At 51.0% G+C, this 19,730-nt stretch overlaps 2 protein-coding genes across 5 annotated transcripts in view; one reads left to right on the forward strand and one right to left on the reverse strand.

The window, feature by feature from the left end:
* ARHGAP39 (Rho GTPase activating protein 39) overlaps positions 1-12,032 on the forward strand; it is a 221,038-nt gene extending 209,006 nt beyond the window's left edge. For all 3 annotated transcript variants that reach the window (XM_083449008.1, XM_083449007.1, XM_083449009.1), the window contains 2 exons: positions 2,103-2,272; positions 4,080-12,032. In XM_083449008.1, coding sequence (XP_083305134.1) covers positions 2,103-2,272; positions 4,080-4,274 — 365 coding nt within the window. In that variant the 3' untranslated portion in view covers positions 4,275-12,032. The remainder of the gene's footprint in view (positions 1-2,102; positions 2,273-4,079) is intronic.
* The window catches only part of RHPN1 (rhophilin Rho GTPase binding protein 1), an 81,017-nt gene that overhangs the window by 11,284 nt on the left and 50,003 nt on the right, over positions 1-19,730 (reverse strand). Inside the window, exon 15 of one of the 2 annotated variants that reach the window (XR_014513223.1) lies at positions 17,213-18,729. Coding sequence is in view for 1 of the 2 variants with exons in the window: in XM_083449034.1 (XP_083305160.1) it covers positions 18,502-18,729 (228 nt within the window). In the remaining variant the exon portion in view is untranslated. Of the gene's footprint in view, positions 1-17,004; positions 18,730-19,730 lie in introns of those variants that run through there. The other variant, XM_083449034.1, reaches the window with a different exon arrangement.

Below are 19,730 nucleotides of genomic sequence, written 5' to 3' on the forward strand. Positions count from 1 at the left end.
ATCTCCGCTTTTACATCTGCATTCAACCCCTCCCAAAAGAGGTCTCTGACTGGCGCAGAATCTTTTTCCCACCCCAGGGCATGAACCAGTCCGAAAAATCGAGTATGGTACTGCCGCACGCTGGCTTTGCCTTGTTTAAGTCCATGTATGTCCCTCCTGGCAATATCGACGTCTACCTTTGATAAAAAGCATGAGTCCATTGCTTTAATAAAAGCCTTCGCATCTTGGAGCGCTGGATCATTGTCCCTCCATAGATTCCGCAGCCACGTTTTGGCTTCCCCATGCAAATGGGACAAGATAAACCCCACTCTCTCTCTCTCATCTCTAAAATCTTTGTCAAGTAAATCCAGCGCAAACAGCAGGTCTGCTCTGAAGTTGGGGTACTGCTGCAAACTCCCGTCGAAATGCGATACAAGGCTTCCTCCCCTTCTCCCCAAACCTATGCCTTCTGCCTTGGCTCCCGTTTGCCCCTCTTTGGAAAGCACGTCCAACCTGGCCTGGAGATCCCGGCAGGAGGTAACCATCTCCTCCTCTCTCTTCCTGGATGCAATTACCTCAGTGCTGAGTTGTGTCACCGCTTCTTGCAGGGCTTTTATCTTCTCTTCCGTCGTCATCTTGCCTGAGTTTTGTGAGCTCTGTAAGCACCCCTCCTCTGTCCTCGCTGCGCCGACTCACGTGGCGAGGTTCTCGGTGCCAAAACTTTAAAATGTGAGACAGAGCATACTGTCAGGGCTGGCTCCGGGTCCCAGCTCACCAAGGACCAACGCTAGCCGATAGTACAGTATCAAAGTCTTTATTGAAGAATAGTCTCCATTTACAAGTCTCAGCGTCCCAGCCCTACGTCTGGACTTTAGACCGGCGATGCTCTGTCTGGATCTCCACCCCCCGTGCACCAGTTCAAGACTCTAATCTTACTCCACCTCTTCCTTCTCTCTCTCTTCCTCTGGGTCTTACTACCCCCCGGGGTCTCATTCCTCCTGGACTCTTCCGACGCGGAGCTAGACCCCTCTGACTCCTCCCCCTCTCTTCGGCGGGCTTTAGGACCTGGCTCCTTACCCGGGCTGCCCACCTTGCCGCCCTCCTGTACATTTGAACTTGGCGCGCGCGCGCGTTTTACTTTCCGGATGACCGTTTCCTCGCTCCCTGACGAGGGTGTGGCCACTCCTGCCTCACGTTCTCCCTCTGCCTGCGCGCTCCCTGATCCCGATGCCTTAGACTCCTCCCCCCTACTGCACTCTGGGGGGGACGCTGGTCCGGATTTCCAGCTGCTACTCTCTGAGTCCCCTTCTTCCCGAGGTGTCCCCCTGGGCACTCCCCTTGCCCTGACCATGGGGGCCCCTTTCTGTGAATCCTCCGAGTCACTGGAGAGACTCAGAGATCTTGGACTACTGTCGCCGCTGACATTTCCTTCCGACTCCTCCCCCTCGCTCTCTGTTTCTTCCCTCTCCAGTGACTCTGCTCCTGAACCCCTGACACTTCGCAAGACAAATTTCCCTATGGGCTTGCATCGCAAGACGAAAACATCTTGTGCCTTTTTCTTTAAACCGTCAATGCATTCCTATGGGAAACCGTCAATGCATTTCCAATGGGAAACCGTGCTTCACAAGACGAAAAATTCACAAGACGAAAAAACTCGCAGAACGAATTAATTTCGTCTTGCGAGGCACCACTGTATTATTATTAGTATTATTATTATTATTACTACTACTACTATTACTACTACTATTATTATTACAAGAGCTTATAATAAGACTAAACCTTAACACTATATACACAACACCACCCCAGAAGGAAAAGAGATAGAAAGGGAAAGAGTGAAACCCGGCTCCTTCTGGCCTCTTATTATAGTCAGCATGACCTTGAAGAAGAGATAACAGGACCAGCTGTGCTCAGCTTCTCTGAAGGAATAACCCAAACATCAAGAACCTTCTGCTTACTTCTTTCACACAGAGAAGCTTCCAGAACCCTCTTGAATGAAGCAGAATAGGAAGGATCTCTAGACATCAGATCAATACTTTCTGCACTAAGAAATGCAAACTGACAGTGTGGCTCGGCCTCTTTCTTCCCTGACTGACCCCCCACCCAATTCCCCTCCCCTGCAGCCTCCTTGCTGAAACTCTGGTATCGAGAGCTGGAGGAGCCCCTGATCCCACACGACTTCTACGAACAGTGCATCACCCACTACGAGAACCCCGAAGCCGCGATTGCCGTCGTCCACTCCATGCCCAGGATCAACAAGATGGTGCTCTGCTACCTCATCCGCTTCCTCCAGGTGAGGAGGATCCGGCCCGGAAGACGATCGTGGGCCCTGGCAGAGGGTGGCCCATGGAGAGGCTCTTGTCCCAAGTCCTCTACCAACCTTGGTGTTTTTTTAGACCCGCGGTTCCCAAAGTGGGCACGGCTGACCCTCTGGGAGGGGGGTGGGAATACCCAGGGGGTGCCAGACATGGTGATTTAAGACCCCTGCTCAGTGACTTTTATCCCTACGTTGGGGAAATGGCATCACTTCGTCAAGCTCATCCATCGCATTGCGAGTTTGCTGAGCCGTGAAGGAGTTACTGAATGTAGTGTCTTAAGACTAAATGACTATCAGAATTTGAGAAGCAGACATCATTACGTCAAGTTTATCCGTTTTGCTGAATTCATTAAACTGAATAGTTTTAATTGGGCTTTGGATAAATGCGCAATGAATTGTTACTCTTTCGAATTGGATTGTGTTGTCTTCCTTAGCGGGTTGTGCAAATTGCTATTCTGAATAAAGCTTTTCATAGAATCATAGAATCATAGAATCATAGAGTTGGAAGAGACCACAAGGGCCATTGAGTCCAACCCCCTGCCAAGCAGGAAACACCATCAGAGCATTCCTGACATATGGTTGTCAAGCTTTTGATAGGATAGAGTAGGATAGGATTGGGTAGCAGGCACTGGGGACGAGTTTATGGTCCCAAGGAAGAGAAGGTTGGCCAAGAAAGATTGGGAACCACTGGGTTGGGTCAACCTTTGCCAACCAGGTGCTCTCCAGCTCCTTTGCTCTGGGTTTTCTGATGCACATTCCTAGCAGATAGCCATTGTGATTAGTAACCACTGATAGACTTATCCGCAGCAAACCTCCCTTTTTAAACACATCAGAGCCACTGGCCAGCATTAGGGCTGGGTGATATATCCAGATATAGTCCAACACTGGATTGAAGCCCATATCGTGATAATTTCTGACCTGGCGATATATTGCGAATCGTGATGTGCGTTAAGGCTGGGTGATATATCGTGCAAAACTGGTTTGAAGCCCATATCCTGGTACAGTCAAATGTAATCTCTTCTCAAACATGATCTGTTCTGGAAGCCCGTTTGGCTTCCAAAATGTTTGACAACCAAGGTACTGCTTCCGATTGGTTGCAGGAGTTTCCTACACTGAGGCGGAAGCCGCATCAGACATTCGGCTTCTGAAAAACGTCAGAAAACTGGAGCATTTACTTCCAGGTTTGTGGCGTTCTGGAGACGAAACGTTCCAAAACGGAGGTGTTCGGTACCCGAGGTTTGACTGTATTGGTTTTACAATTTTTGGCCTGGTGATATATTGCAAACTGTGTGTGTGCCATGCAAAAATCACAATGTGGGAAGCCAGCCAATGCCTAGCTCCATCCTTATTTCAGACATTGTGATACAGTGGTCCCTCTGGATGCAAACGGGATCCGTTCCAGAGCTCCGTTCGCATCCTGAAGAGAACACAACCTGCATCTGTGTGTGCCGCGATTCAGCACTTCCGTGCATGCGCATGACATCATTTTGAGCGTCTGTGCATGCGGTAGTGGTGAAACCCGGAAGTAACGTGCTCCATTACTTCCGGGTCGCTGTGGAACGCAACCTGAAAATGCTTACCCCGAAGCTACTTCAACCCGAGGTACGACTGTATGTCAGTATGTTGCGATATTTAGCTGGTGATCTATCGCAGTGTTGAAAACCAGGGGTCACCCAGCCCTAATCACCGCGAGACCTTTCTTACCTTACAAACAGGACGGGTTTGTGTCGGCCTACCGTAACGCCTCTCCTTTCTCCCTCCCCTCGCCCCCCCCCCCGTCCAGGTGTTTGTGCAGCCGGCAAATGTGGCGGTCACCAAAATGGACGTCAACAACCTGGCCATGGTCATGGCCCCCAACTGCCTGCGCTGCCAGTCGGATGACCCGCGCATCATTTTCGAGAACACCCGCAAGGAAATGTCCTTTATCCGGGTACTGATCCAGCACTTGGACACGAGCTTCATGGAAGGGGTCCTATAGCGCTGGTGCCAGCGAGCCCAAACAGAACTGGGCGTATCGCCAACCCGTCAAAAGCCCCAACACCACCACCACCCCAAACCTCCACCCCAAAGCCAGCCGGACCGCCAGAACTGTTCTCGACGCAGCAAAGGAAACGTCCTTTTGGCACCTGAGCAGAGAAAGAGAAAGAGAAAGGGAGGTCACTCCGGGTTTTGCCCTCCCGGCCTGCCTCTCCGGCGAGCTGCTGGGGTGCACGACGTTCCCCTGCTGCTTCTGCTGTGGACAAAACGACCCACACTGCCCCACAGCAGCCCCCTGCCTGGAGACGGAGCAGCCCAGTCGTCGGGACAAACAGCAGGTCTTCCTCGCAGAATAGTTCTGACCCGGAGAGTCTGCATTAATGGGCAACCTGGCAAGATTCAGGTGAACTGTGGGGTTGAGCGGGGAGAGGCAGGGGACTGCCTTCCTCCTCCCCAACCTGCACTTTTTGGGGGCGGGAAGGGGTCAGGACAGGAGTTGGGGGTTGGCGTGGAGCATAAAGGCAGCTGAGGGAGTGTTTGGGTCCAGCACGGGGCCTCTGATTTCCAAGGTGGCCCTTTTGAGACCAGAGGAGAGGCCCCCAGAGGGCGAGGGCATCACGCAGAAGGTGGAAGGAGGGTGCCCCCTGCCCGCAGGTCAGATCCCCATTAGTCCAGACCCTCTTGAGGTGAAGGAGGCTGGCTGCCAGGTAAGACAGGTACTTCTGCTGCTACGTCAACCGGAGACCCCTGGGCCCATCTTCCCAGCCTGTCTCCCACACTGGACGGGCCTGGCGGGAGTTGTAGTTCAGGCGCCGGGTTGAACGAACGAGAGGGACGGAACCACGCAGACCCGGGCGCCCTTTTTGGCGCAGTCCTCCCACCCCGTTCCCCTTCCCTCTTCCAGCACAGTCACTGCCAAAAGGGGCCAAAGCCATGGTCTCCCCAACACTTTCTCCCCCCTCTCTCTCTCCCAACGCCCCAGAGAATGGGCCGGTTATGCTGCCAGGCCCCCGCCGTGGGATTTCAGAGCTGGCCATCGCGGGACATTCTGCTGTGTTGCTGCGCCCCATCCAGAACCCCCAGCCTCCTTTGGCTATCTGTGCAGCCTGCCCGCAATTTCTGCGTGGGGCAGCCAAGGCCCACAGACTCTCCTTTCTCCGCCTCTCCTGGAATGGCTGGTTAAATTTGGGTTGCATCTCTGTCGGTTGGGTTGGGAAAGGGTGTGCAGCCCTGCTGGGTCCCAGGCTGCGTCTGTGCTCTCTACCTAGCAGAAGGGCTGGCGTTTTCCCTGCACCGCATGCAAACTTCTGTTTCGGGAGCTGTCTCGGCATTAAAGAAGCGTTGAATCAGGGTGCGGGAGGCATTTCCACACAGGTCGACGTTGGAGGCCGCCCGTTGCACTTTGAACCCTGGGTTTATGTCATGCGTAAGACTCTTCCCCTAAATTCTTGCTTTCTGGCGGCCGTTCTCAATGAAGGCTCCGCAACCCTTGTTTCAAAAAGAGGCTTAAAAACTGCTCTCTTTCCATTTGGGGTGTGGTGTGGACTTTGCCCCCCCCCCTTTCCAAAACGTTACCACCTAAGGGAGAGAAACAAAAGCACATTTTCGGGAAATGCCTTCCCAGCACTGAGAATCTGGGCGTATTTTGGCTTGCTATCCTAAATAACTATTTCTCCCCTTTTGGAGTAGCATCTTTGCAGGAGTCTTCTCGCATTATTCCATCAGAGGCTAGTTTTCTGCGAGGAAAACAACACCTCCCAAAATTTCAGGGCTGTAACCCTGTCTCCTCGAAATGTTTGAGGATGCCTCTGCTTCGAGCTGCGTGGAAAGGCCTCCCATCCACTCTTAACACTGCCAAGAAAAGACGGTTTCTTTTATGGATGCTATAAACTCCCAAGAGCCCCTGGGACGTGGGGGGGGGGGTTTGGGGGGGTGTCAGAAGTCTATGACAGCTGCCGAAAGGAGACACTTGGCACCCTCTTGTCCTGCCTGCCGAGCGGCTCCATGGCCCCCCCAACAGGCTTAGATTATTATAACAAAAACGGGGTGTGTGTGTGTGATCTTGTGTCCCACAAGGGGGCACAGGGGGCTGGACTAGATGGGGCGCAGAGCGGAGACATCCCCTCCTGAGGCCAGTGCTCCCACTTACACCGAAGTTTCTTCCACACCGCTGGCCTTCGTCACTTTGGGGGGGGGGGTCTTCCGACGTCTGCGGAAACCCCCTCGTTGCTTCCAGAGAACTGGCATGCTGATTCTCAAACAGAGCTTCCCCATCTCACGATGGCTGTTTTGGGCAAGGCTGCAGTGGGGCGTCCGGGCAACCACTGCCAACACAAGAGGGTTTCCTCTCACGCTCAGACGTCAGGCATGCTCGGGAAATGCTTGCTGGCTGTTCTGCGTGGCTCTCGATCTAGAGCAAGTGCCTTTATCCAACACAGAGAATCGGCCAGGCCTCCCGCCAACCCCCGGGCGTACAGTCTCACTTCTTAAAACACACCCAAATGTCTCAGAAGAGAGACTTCCTTGCTTTCGGTAGCTCCTTCGCTTCCTCCCCTCTTTCTTTTGCCTGTTCTGGCATGTCGGAATATGGGTGCAAGGAGCGTGTCTTATTTCAGCAGCGGGGTGGGGTCTGTGTAACTCATTGCCACAGGACGACGCAGTTGCGCAAGCCTAAAGGGTTTTTGCAGAAGGCCTCGGTGAGAGAGCCCATGAATGGCGGCCGGGGAGGGCAAACGGCACCTCTGTAGTCTGGGGAAGTTGAAGGTGCTTTTCCCCTCTGAGAGCATAAACTTTGGGGGTGAAAGCGAGCAGGAGCCATATTTGGAGGCAACGTCGAGCGTGAGGATTGCAAGTTGGAGGTGGAAGGAGAGTCAGCGGGGACTTTTAGTAGGGCTTGGGGGAGAAGGAAGCTCTTTTGCCAGAGCAGCTGTCTGCGTCGATTCCCTGCGTCGCCCCAAAATGGGAGCACAAGCCTTCCAGCCAAATCACCCAGGGGGGGTATCCTCCTCTCCTGCCCTAGGGCCGCAGCACCCCCACCCTTCCTCCAGGGACCCATTGCTGTAGACCCATCTCTTGGGTGAGCGAGACTCTGGAATCAGAGCTCACAGAGAGAAGTGATGACATCTATGGTGGCACAACAGTGCCCTGTCGTACTCAGGGCAGTCGGGACGGGCGTGGAAGCGGCGTTTACCTCCCGGGTGACCTTTTTTGTTGTCAAAAGAGACCGCCCCGTTGGCTTTTCCATTTGGGGAACCCTAAGGAACTTCCTTGGGCTTCCTTGACGAGAAGAACAATAGCGGGGAGCAAACTGCCTCCAAAGAGAGCGGTCGTCTTCTCCCCGTGTGGATGCAGGCAAGGCAGTGGGAGTATCCCGTGCGCCATTTTGGATGGCCCTGGCCAACGGCCGGTCTTAGCAGCCCGAGCTGCGATTCGGAGGATGGCATTGAATTCTCTGCAACTCCGCAGACTGATTTAGGAAAGGGGATCTTGGAGAGTTAAATGTGGCGCCGCAGATCCCCTTGTTGCTGAGCAGCATATCCCATCATCACTGACTGTTGGCCGTGCAACTGGGCCTGGTGGGAGCTGAAGTTCAGCCACATCTGGATAGCCACAGGTTAGGCCCCCCCCCGCCGCAGATGTGTCCGTTCCCCAGGAGAAACTTTGCCTGCGCAATCTTCCAGGGCCAGAGGGTTCCTGCCTCTCCTCCGCTCAGCCAGTAAGAATTTATTATATAGAGGTTTAAAGGGTTAAAAAAAAATCCATTATAAATTTGCTAACAACATAGTTTTAATCCAGAGGTGTATATATATCTTATTACCCATCACTGGGGCTCTTTATTTGTATGGGGGTGGGTGGGAAATGCTCTAAACTCTATCTTTGCTATTTATTTTATCGCTGTTCGGGGTGGGGAATGGCTTCCTTGAGTTTGACCAAAAATATATTTATTCCCCCACCCACACCCACCCTTTTCTGGTGACAAGAGCTTTCTAATTAAGATGAAAGGATTAAATAGCGCCCATCTACGGTCTGCATTTCGCTGCAGCTGCAGAAACTTTCTAGTCCTTTAAAGCAAAAACACAACAGCAAGGTGGTTGAAAGAAGGTAACCACCAGGAGAAAAAGGTGGAATTTGCTGAAGAGTCAGCCCCCACCCCTTGCTTCATTGCCTTTCCTGGGATGGGGGGGCTGCAACTCCATGCCCACCCCGCTTTCCCTTTGCACCCAACTCCCGCTTCTTCGGTTAATTTCCAAGCCTATTTTCCATTAAGTTATTTTGGTGAATGAAGGTAACTTTGCTGCCATTCCGGGAACCCGGCAAACCGTTCTTATGGAGTGGTGGCCAGTTCTGCCTGTGTGTTTCGCACCCCTCGCTTTGACAATCCATCCGCACTTAAAACTGCAAAGGCACCCGGCTGCGATGTGCGTCTTGCTTTTCACGTTAGGAGTCACTGTGGACTAGCACCTTGGTGTCAGGCCCAAACTGCTCCCACCCACCTATCCCAAGTAGCTAGCAGCACTCGCTCTCCCTCTCAGCTCTCCAGGAAAGTCAGGGCAGCTTACTGAGTGCACCTCGGCTTATCGCAACTACCTACCACTGTCCAAATTAGACGAACCCCATTTCTTGTTCTTCAGACACAGTGAAGGAAATAAGGGGTTAATTGAGACAAGAATCCTGACTTGGTTTTGGACGCCTCTTGAGCAAAGAACCTAATCTAAACAAGTGCCTTAACACCTTAATGGGCCATTGACAAAGCTGTAGCCTGAGCCATTTACATTTGCAAATTCCAGTTGGTTTGAAATCCTAACTGCTTGGGACATTTGGGGGGGGGGGCTGTTCAGCTTGCTCCCTCCTTTTTCCTTTTGGGAACTGGCATTGCAATTCACCCAATTCTGCTTCGTTTTCATACTTTTGGCCAGCTGTTCCAAGAGACACCGCTGCAAAATAAATCGCTTGGATCCCTTCATTTTATTTTATTTTTAAATGCAGTGCATGCCATAAATTTAACAGGAGGAACAGATGGGCAAATGAGACACACCCGCCACCAAGAGAGTCTAGGGATTGCAAGCATGTCTGTTTTCAAGAGGCCACAGTATCTAAGGGGTCTTAGCTAAACAGCTCCAAACCTTGCATGATGCCCTCAGGCGAAGCACTCTGAGGTCCAGAGGTGGGGGGAATATCCACCAGAGTTGAGCTGGAACCAAACAAAACTCAAATAGCAAGTGGGCAGCAGCTGGCGGGAGCAAATTGCTCAACTTTGCCGAAGCATCAGGGAAGGTCCAGGTGAGTTAGAAGTTTCAGGGAGGTGGATGCTCAAAGCAGGCCTTTCAACAACAGTTGGAGGACTCCTCTTCTCCTGTCCTCTTTGAGAGCTTCCTGAAGGCATCTCTGACATGCCGCTGCGAGATGCAGGATCCTGGATTTTGGTCTTGTCCCGGTGGGGCTCTCTTTCCTAAGAGTGCTTTGCCAGAGGAAACAGTTGTTCAGGATGCTGCTTTCTGAGCAACCGTTGGAGACCTTGCAAGGAACCCTGGGTGCAGGCCTTCTGTTTATTAAAAAACAGAGTCTCACTCTCTGCCACTGCTCCCTGTAGTCGAGTCGGACGGTGTTTTTTCCATGCAAATTTAACATGACACAAAATGGTCACGTACGGGTAGCAGCTGTAGCTTCAAAGGGCCCAATTCCTGACGCAAACATTTTTAGTTAGAAAACCAGTGATGAAAAAATTTAAAAAGCAGGCTGAAACGAACTGTGCTACAGCACAAAGGTCCTACACCCATTGGATTGAGCTCAACGAGGTTTGCTTGCAGTCAGGTTTAGTACAGGATTGCAGCTTCAGTTGATTTCAGCAGGGCCCTGCCTCTCCTGGAGGCTGCCTCATTTTCATGACGACTTTTCGCAAATGCCGCTTTAGGCAAGGCGGACACAAACCCGGTTCTTCGGTTCTTGAGCTCCATCCACTCAGCAACTGGGTTGCTTTCTCCTTAGGAGCGTCCGATTGTGTCTTGGCTTCCTTTGGACCCTGCCGCGCACTCTCCAACCCACCAGCAGCGACCCAAGTTAATTCTCTAAAATTAATTTGCTCCTTCAGCAAAACACAGACATCAACCTTGACTTCTTTGTAACGTCTCTGGGATTAACCACTAATAGTTCTGTAGAATCAGGAAGGAGAGAGAAGACCCTGGAATTGGTGAGGAAGGGGATTCGGGCAATGAGCTCTGTGCTTTGCCCCCTTAATCCCAAACAGCTGGACTCCCCTTGGCAGCTGCTCTCATTCTGGGCTGCACGGACTTTCTGTTTGACCTACTTAGCATAGGCAGAGGAGGAGTGTAGGATTCGCCTTGTGCTAGCAAGTCTTTTGCAAGTAGAATTCTCTGCAAGCAAGGAAATGGATTCATTCTCTCTTGTGGCGAACCGTTCATTAATCACCCTTATAAAATGTGGGGTCATAGTCCAAACCTCGCTCCACAAAAGAGCACTCTCTGCCTGTGGCAGGACCAGAAGTGATTCATTCACATCGCATCTCTTCACCCAGAGAGACCGGCTTAACGTTTCGAAAGGGTAAACTGTCTCCATGTTGTTTCAGCACCAGAAACTGTTGCCGTAATTAAATCATCTTAAGCCGTCGCTGGTCCTGTGAGATATTGTAATATTTGCAGTATACAGTAGGATTTTAAAAAACACAACACAAGACATCCACGCTGAACAGCAGGCCTAATTCTTGTCTGGTTTCTAAGGACAGGCGCATATAAATGTTTTAAGGCCCTGGCGATGGGGTGTTGTCTGTGCTGACAAGGTGAGCAGCCTTGACGCACGTCAAAATTGAGTGGCTTTTTGCCTTGGGATTCCAAAATAGAGTCTAACCACCTTGCAAATCACCTTGTGGCTCAGCACAGCTTGGGTCCTAACACATGCCGGTGTTCCCTGCAGCCCACTGTGTCATAATGATTTATAATAATTTATTACTTGTACCCTGCCCATCTGACCACTTTGCCCCAGCCTCTCTGGGTGGCTAGGTCACTAACTCCCACATTGAGATGGGCAGAGCAAGACTTGAGAGTGTGAAATGCCAATGGCAGAGAAGAAACCAAGTACCGCTAAATCCAAGAGAGGAGCCTAGTGCTGGGGTAGAGAGAGAGATCTGGCCTGGTCTCCTTTCCCATGTTGGTTTTATTTCAAACTCGATTCCTACATTGCAGGGGGCTGTGCTAAATGGCCCGTTGGGTCCCTTCAGACTCTTACAATTCTATGAAGTGTCTAGAACTGGAAACTATTGCAGACGGAGGTTCAATAAAAGGGTTTTTTTCCTCTCTCCCTTTTGGGTGGTTTATCGTTTTGATTTGCCGGGCGTGTTTGCCCATGCAGAAAACCAGAACATGTTTGACTTACCGGATTGAGGTTGCTTCAACCCAGTTTGGCCTTACAGTTGATAGACGCAAGCGACTCCATGCTAACCTTCCCTTCCTCCCCACCTATTTGTAAAGCTGATCTCTCCTCACCCCACCCCTTCCGATCCCCCCAATCTTTTCCTCGGACAATCACCTCAGGCGCTGGGCAAGGGGCAAGCAAGGGAGGCCGTTGGGTCCCTTGCAGTGATGGCTGAATGGAGACGGGACGTTTCCTGGGGCCTCCCGTGGCAATTTAGAGGGGCAACCTACTGTGTAACGTTGTCTGACTAACTCTTGTAATTAAGAAGCATGGAAATGTAGAGGCAACTCCATGTTGTGTGAATAAAAGATGAATATGGACATCCTTTTGGGGACCCTCGTGTCGGATTCTTTTCTTCCCCCCTTTAAAAATAAATAAATCAGAAAGCACTACGTATCCTCATTTTTAGAAAGCGCATCAAGATTAAGCAATTGTGCAAAAGCAACAAAGAACTCAGCCAGAAACAACAGCATGGTGGTGTTGGCCAACAAAACATCTTGCAGAATGCCTCTCCCCCTTTCTGTAGATTGTGTTGCCGAAACAAAGTGAAGCTACATTTTGGATCAAGTCAGACTGCAAGATCCATCTACCCTTCTGCTGGCCAATGAGGTCCAGCTGGGCTAGGAGGAAGCAACCTTCCCCAGCTCCACTACAGTGGTACCTTGGGTTACAGACCCTTCAGGTTACAGACTCTGCTATCCCAGAAATAATACCTCGGGTTAAGAACTTTGCTTCAGGATGAGTACAGAAATCGTGTGGCGGTGGCAGCGGTAGGCCCCATTAGCTAAAGTGGTACCTCAGGTTAAGAACAGTTTCAGGTTAAGAACGGACCTCCAGAACGAATTAAGTTCTTAATCCGAGGTACCACTGTGCTTGAAATGTTTCTTTAACATCCTCCTGCTCAGCTGTTGACTCCTCCTTTGGAGCGAAACCCGAAACCCGTACCCACTGAGACACTTCGCTGGGGCAGAAGTATCCATCTCAGAAGGTGGTGGGCTGTTGGAGGGCTTTCAAAAGAATGTTAAGTAAAGGTAAAGGACCCCTGGACCGTTAAGTCCCACCAAGGGGAACTATGGGATTGCGGCGCTCATCTCGCTTTCAGGCCGAGGGAGCCGGTGTTTGTCCACAGACAGCTTTCCAGGTCATGTGGCCAGCAGCACTAAATTGCTTCTGGTGCAACGGGACACCGTGACGGAAACCAGAGCGCACGGAAACGCCGTTTACCTTCCTGCCACAGCAGTACCTACTTATCTACTTGCACTGGCGTGCTTTCGAACTGCTAGGTTGGCAGGAGCTGGGACAGAGCAATGGGAGCTCACCCCGGCGCGGGGATTCAAACCGCTGACCTAATCGGCAAGCCCAAGAGGCTCAGTGGTTTAGACCACAGCACCACCCGCTCCCTAAACAGAGTTTAAATGGCCAAGTGTCAAAGATGCCTTTAGTGGTGTTTCCTACATCGCAGGGGGTTGGACTAGGGTCCCTTCCAACTACAGTTCCACAGCCAAACTAGCAATCGGATATCTCTCTCTGGTACCCAACTCTTAGAGCCCAGTACCCGGTCTATTCCGCACATCGATGCAAGAACGTGCCCAGCCTTGAGTCTTCCTGGAACGAATGTGCCGCAAGTTGCACAAGACTCAAGATGTAACGGGTGGGTTCCTCTCTCCCAGTCCCAAATCTCCCACCTGTGTGTGTCCCATGTGCAACCTGCCTTAAGTTGATTTTTAGTTCTCTGGCCAGGGCTTGATCTGCACATCAGGATGTAGAACAGGAATGGTGTACCTTGCAGAAACTCCAGGTATCGGTGAACGTCAGCTACCAGCCAGCACAGGACTGGTGGGGTGTGCATCGCCAGCAACCCCTGGGGGGGTCTCAGGCTTCCCAATTTCTTCCAGCTGGGCCATGCTCCCCCTCTTCCAAAAGTGCTTGGACGCTTGAAGACTGGCTGTAGTTACTTGGCAGGGAGGGAATAGAAAGACAACTGCAGCACATGCTCAGAGGCACTCTTTTTATTGCTATCGTCACATTTTCCAAGGCTGAAATCGGATACAAAGTAGGTCGTGGGGTTGAGCCCACGCTGAAATTAACACTGTCAACGTTAAAGGTGGGCAGGGAAACAGGGATGTCTAAGCCCCTCTTTATTTGCAAATACACCCCTTCCCACATTTCCAATCCAAGTTTACACATTTCTTCATATCTGCGCTGTTTTCGCCCTCTCCCTTGCATCAGAAACTCAAGAATCCACATTAAGAAAACATAAGAATTGCCAGGAGCCAGGAAGCCGCAGCGAAAACACAAATCGAGGCCTATGTTGCTACTCAACACTTCGGCTCAAATTAAATTATTTCTCGCAGGTTCGGGAGTCCCAATCATGAGAAAAGGAAAACATTCACGGAGGAAAAAAGCAGCGCTCCTGTTCTTTAAATGGACAACAACCAGGAATTTCTGCTACAGAAGAGCCACAGAGATACACAAGAGCTACTTAAAGTGGCCTCTGCCGCTGGCGCCTTCCAGATGTTTCACACTACAACTCCCACCAGTCCCAGTCAGCAAAGGCTGATTGGAGTTCAAGTTCAAAACATCTGGCGGGCATGAGGTGAACCAAGGGTAATTTAAAGCAACAGGGCTTTGCAGTTTAATGTGTCAGGCTGCCAAGGTTTCAATTTGCAGTTAGTAAATTGGACCCTTCTTGGTGGCCACAAAAATGGGCGATCCCATCCGTTCTGGAAAATGCTCCAGGATAAAATCCTTGCAAAAGGATTAAAAGAACAATGACCAGTATTTCCACCTACCCAAAAAACGAATTGCTGCATTGCACAGGGTGTGCGTGTGTGTTTCTAAACCAGGAGCTAATGTGGAAAATACCTGCAATTTTTTTTTTTAAAAAAAAGGTTTGGTTTATTAGATCAAGCTATAAATTATTTCCACATTTGACCAGCTAACAAAACAACCGAACCCCTCTGCAGCTTCTACAGATACTGAAAATGACAGTGGCTGCAGATTTTGGTCTCCAAAAGGGCAGATAAAGGGAACCAACAGGAAAACGGGACAAAACAAACCCAAATGTCATGGTCGATGCTCGTGTATCTTGTCCACCGTGGCATCTGGGCTTCCTTGAGCTGCCTGCAGCCGTTTGGTCAGCTGGAAACATCATGGATTTTTTTATTGAAAAAAACTGCTCTCTGTGAAACGCTGTGGGACAGATGTTGGGGTTGGGGTGGGCTGCCTGGTGGCAGAAGGGGAGCCCTAACTGAGGGTCTGTTTTATGGGCCCAAAGCATCTTCTGATTTGGATAAGAAACCAGTATGGCTTCCCAATCTTAGAATAGAATCATAGAATCATAGAGTTGGAATAGACCACAAGGGCCATCGAGTCCAACCCCCTGCCAAGCAGGAAACACCATCAGAGCACTCCTGACATATGGTTGTCAAGCCTCTGCTTAAAGACCTCCAAAGAAGGAGACTCCACCACACTCCTTGGCAGCAAATTCCACGGTCGAACAGCTCTTACTGTCAGGAAGTTCTTCCTAATGTTTAGGTGGACTCTTCTTTCTTGTAGTTTGGATCCATTGCTCCGTGTCCGCTTCTCTGGAGCAGCAGAAAACAACCTTTCTCCCTCCTCTATGTGACATCCTTTTATATATTTGAACATGGCTATCATAACACCCCTTAACCTCCTCTTCTCCAGGCTAAACATGCCCAGCTCCCTTAGCCGTTCCTCATAAGGCATCGTTTCCAGGCCTTTGACCATCTTTCTCAATTCAATTCCTTGCATTTGCGGCGAAGTAGGATTGGGAAGGTTTTGAGCACCGACTGCCCTTGAAAACAGGAGCAGAGCACTTTGGAGAGCCTTAGCCTCAAATCTCCTACCAGGATACTGCCCCTATCCTGAGTCATCTAACTCAGCATTGTCTACACTGACTGGCAACAGCTCTCCAGGTTTTCAGACAGGGAGTCTCTCTTATTTGGTTTATTTGTTCCTCTGGTCCAGGAGTGCTGACTCTGATTGGCAGTGGCTCTCCAAGGTCACAGCTCTTCAGCCATCACCCGCTTACTCAAGACCCTTTTACCATGTGATGCTGGGGATTGAATTCGAATCCACATGCATTTCTCTTGCCAGCAACAATCGCAAAGGAGGCAAGCACACAAAACGTGCAGGTTCTCCTCCTCCCCTTCCCAAAAGTGCAACAGGAGAGAGTGGAACGGCGAGAGTTCTCCAAATATTTTGTCAATTGCAGATGGCCGAGTCACTTGGCCAGAGATTCTTATTCCTATCAACTGCAAACGCCCTGTTCATTTGGGTGAGATGAGCACCCTGGCTTCCCATCGCTGCAAATGAAAATAGAATCAACCCCCAGAATATTTTGCGCTTGCAAACTTCAGAGAAAAAGAGCCTCTCTCGCCCAGCATCTTGCTCTTGCCGTGGCCAATGAGATACCCATGGAAAGCCCTCAGGCAGAAGCTGGGCACAACACCCTCTGCCTACTTGCCTGTTGCTGTGCACCGGGCGAAACAGGCTGGTACCAGGGCTACTGGCAGAAGAGCTGCTTTTGTTTCCAGCTTAATTATTTCCTTCCACCAGATTTGTGCAGGTTGGTGGTTTTTGTTTGTTTTAAAAGGGACACATGCACCCTGACAGGTGTGGCAATGGTGCCCTGGAAAGGGAGAAGGTGCATTGCCCAGGGGGCAAGCGAGGCAGCACTGGAGATATCAAACTTTGGGAAACTGGCACCACCAGCTCAAGTCCACCAATCTTCTTGAACCGATCAAACTAAACAGTTTTGATTGGATTTTGATTCATCAATACCGTTTTGAATTTTGTTATTGTGTTATTGCCTTCCTTGGTGAAAACTGTTATTCTGAATAATGCTTTTTGTAAGGTAGGGGGCACTCAGGGTGCCTTTACAGAACCAAGGTGGGGGTGGCCCTCTCCAAATTGGGAACCTCTGCTCCATGCTAACAGCAGGAGGCACCCCAGGCAAAAGGGGGAGCCCACCCCAAATTTATTGATGGAAGCTGTGCAGTAGACTTGCCTCGCTTTGTCACTTACATCACCATCGCCGGCAGTGTGGGACAAAGATTGCTGCATGCCGCAAGAGCAATTTGCAAACTGCGGAAGGAGTACAGAAGCAAGAAAGGAAAAAACCTGCTTGTGCCCCAATCCCAGTGGCTGCTGGAATATGCCGAAGTGCTTTCAGAAACCACTGGCCAACAGTGGCTTAAAGGTAAAGGGACCCCTGACCATTAGGTCCAGTCGTCGCCGACTCTGGGGTTGCGGCGCTCATCTTGCTTTACTAGCCAAGGGAACCGGCGTACAGCTTCCGGGTCATGTGGCCAGCAGGACTAAGCCGCTTCTGGCGAACCAGAGCAGCACACGGAAACGCCGTTTACCTTCCCACCGGAGCGGTACCTATTTATCTACTTGCACTGCATGCTTTCGAACTGCTAGGTTCGCGGGAGCAGGGACCGAGCAACGGGAGCTCACCCCATCATTGCGGGGATTCAAACCGCCGACCTTCTGGTTGGCAAGTCCTAGGCTCTGTGGTTTAACCCACAGCGCCACCCGCGTCCCAGTCGGCTTACACAGTGGCTTACAGAGCACCAAATCTCAACTTCCCCGGGCAGATGGGAGATTTGCGTCACCGGGCAAAAACTATTTCCAAAACGCCTGACATGTATTAAAATCTGTGATAATCCTTATGAGTGACCCTCTAAGGCAGGTCAAGTATGACTCTCCAAGTTGTGGGTGGGATCCGGGGGCAAGAGAAAGACTTGCCTAAGGCCACCGAAGTAAGCAGCTGGTGGCTGCAGAATTTGAACCAGGGACTGCGTCCCTCAGGCTGTGGATCTCAACACGCTTCTCAGGGAGCAAGTGCCATTCTTAACATGCCTCCAAGTAAGCATGTACAGGATTGCACCGTTCGCCTCTATGTTGCGTTCACGAGCCCGGAAAGATTGGTGAGCCCGAAGGCTCCTGCAGAGGAATGCCTACAGTAACCAGGATGTGCCCCAAATCAAAGCACAAACCAGAGTTTACAAAGCCAGTTCAAACCACGGTTTCGGTTCTCCTTTGCGAGTGGCTTGTGATCCATGGTTCGCTTTCAAAAATGGTTTGATAGTTGCTAACTTGCCTCCCTTACGCTGCTTCCCTAAAGGTGGAACTAAACTGAGTCATTTTGCTACAGGTGGGACTAAAAACCAGCCATTTTGTTCCTATGACTCATCTCCTAGATCTGTTCATGGTCTTCCTAGCAGTGAGTTGAAAACTGCATTGTCCTGAACGCAGAGAGGTTTGCAATGCCAGGCCACACAGAGCCGGGACACCGTTTTCCAAGGACCGGACACAAATGCTCCTCTTACACGGCGTAACTCCAAAGCGGCCACTTGCCCACTGCTATGACTCCAGCAATGCCTTGGGCAGGAGGAAACTAGAACGCTGCAAACAGGCATCTTGGGTCCCTCTGAACTTACTGGCGTTGGAGGCTGTTTAGAAGGTGTGTCATTTGAAAGAGCTCTGCTTGGCGGCTCCATCCTCTTGCCTGCGGCCGGATGCCCCCAGGAAAATGGGGCTTGCGGGCAGCAGCCCTCACCCTGCCACCTGGCCTTTGGAGCGACGCTGAGCCCCTCCTAGCTCCGAGTTCGAATTCCCTGCTTTTCAAAAGCCAGCCTCAGCAGAATCCTTGACTCCGCTGCCGCCTTGCACGCTCCAAAAACGCCAGTGGGGTGGGCATCCTCGGCCAGGAACCCGGCGCCTCGTTCTCCCGCCCGGGGAGCGACGGCACAGGGGCAGGAAATGGGAGCCGTTCAGCAGGCCAGCTCATTGTCCCCCATGGCAGAGAAAGGGAGGCTGTAGCTGCTGCTGCTGCTGCTTTTGCTTCGCTTGCTGCGTTTGCCCCATGCCAGGAGGGAGCTGGCCCCTTTGCTCTGCATCAGGGTCTTCCGGCAGTTCTCCTTGTTGCTTTTCAGGAGGCCGCTACTGCTACTGCCCCCTCCAGCAACGCCAGGACCCATCGCTGAAGACTTCTTGTCCACCTTTCAGAGGGAGAAAAAAGACGGGGTTTGGGTGGAGGAGAAGTGGAAGGAGAGCAGTAGCTTACTGGCATCTAACTTTTGCTGAACGTTCTCATCAAATTCCAGCAGAACAGAACCACAGAGAGCTAATCGCTTCAGGAAAAGACATGCAGCAATTCCTGCATTGTGGTGGGGCTGGACTAAATGACTCTTGGGGTCCCTTCCGACTCTACGATTCTACGTTCTTCATGCACTCATTGTTCAGACTTGGGAGAGGGCATAATTCCGCGTACAAACAAAATTACCGAAATTAGTGGTTCCTGAACTTTCCTGGGCCACTGCCTCCTTTGTTCCATAAACTCCTCCCCCCCCCCCCAGTGCCCCCTAACCTGTAAAACGCATCATTGCATGACCCACTAAGGAAGACAGTAACAGAATAAATTTCAGTGGAGTAACAACCACCTGCGCATTTATTTTTTTAAAAATCCGATTAAACCTGTTTAGTCTGATTAATTCAACAAAACTGACGAGCTTGACCCCAGGTGATGCCAGGTTTTCAAAGTCTAATGGCCATTTATTTATTCAATTATTTAGTTGCTTATTCCGCCCAACCCAGCACCCCCCTGCCTCCAAGCACCCCCTAGGTAAATCCTGCTGCCGCCACCCACCAGGAGGCGCTCCTGCCCAGGGCAGCTGTCTACCAGCTCCGTCTGGTACGGAAGATGAGATGCTCCCTGCCCAAAGACTGTCTTGCCAGAGTGGTGCATGCTCTAGTTATCTCTCGCTTGAATTACTGCAATGTGCTCTACGTGGGGCTACCTTTGAAGGTGACCCGGAAACTACAAATAATTCAGAGTACGGCAGCTAGACTGGTCACTGGGAGCGGCTGCCGAGACCATTTAACACCGGTTCTGAAAGATCTTCATTGGCTCCAAGTAGGTTTCCAGGCACAGATCTAAAGTGTTGGTGCTGACCTTTAAAGCCCTAAATGGCCTTGGTCCTGTATACCTGAAGGACTGTCT

The sequence above is a fragment of the Podarcis tiliguerta genome, assembly GCF_965153285.1.
Source record: "Podarcis tiliguerta genome assembly, chromosome: 7".
NCBI classification, from domain to species: domain Eukaryota; kingdom Metazoa; phylum Chordata; class Lepidosauria; order Squamata; family Lacertidae; genus Podarcis; species Podarcis tiliguerta.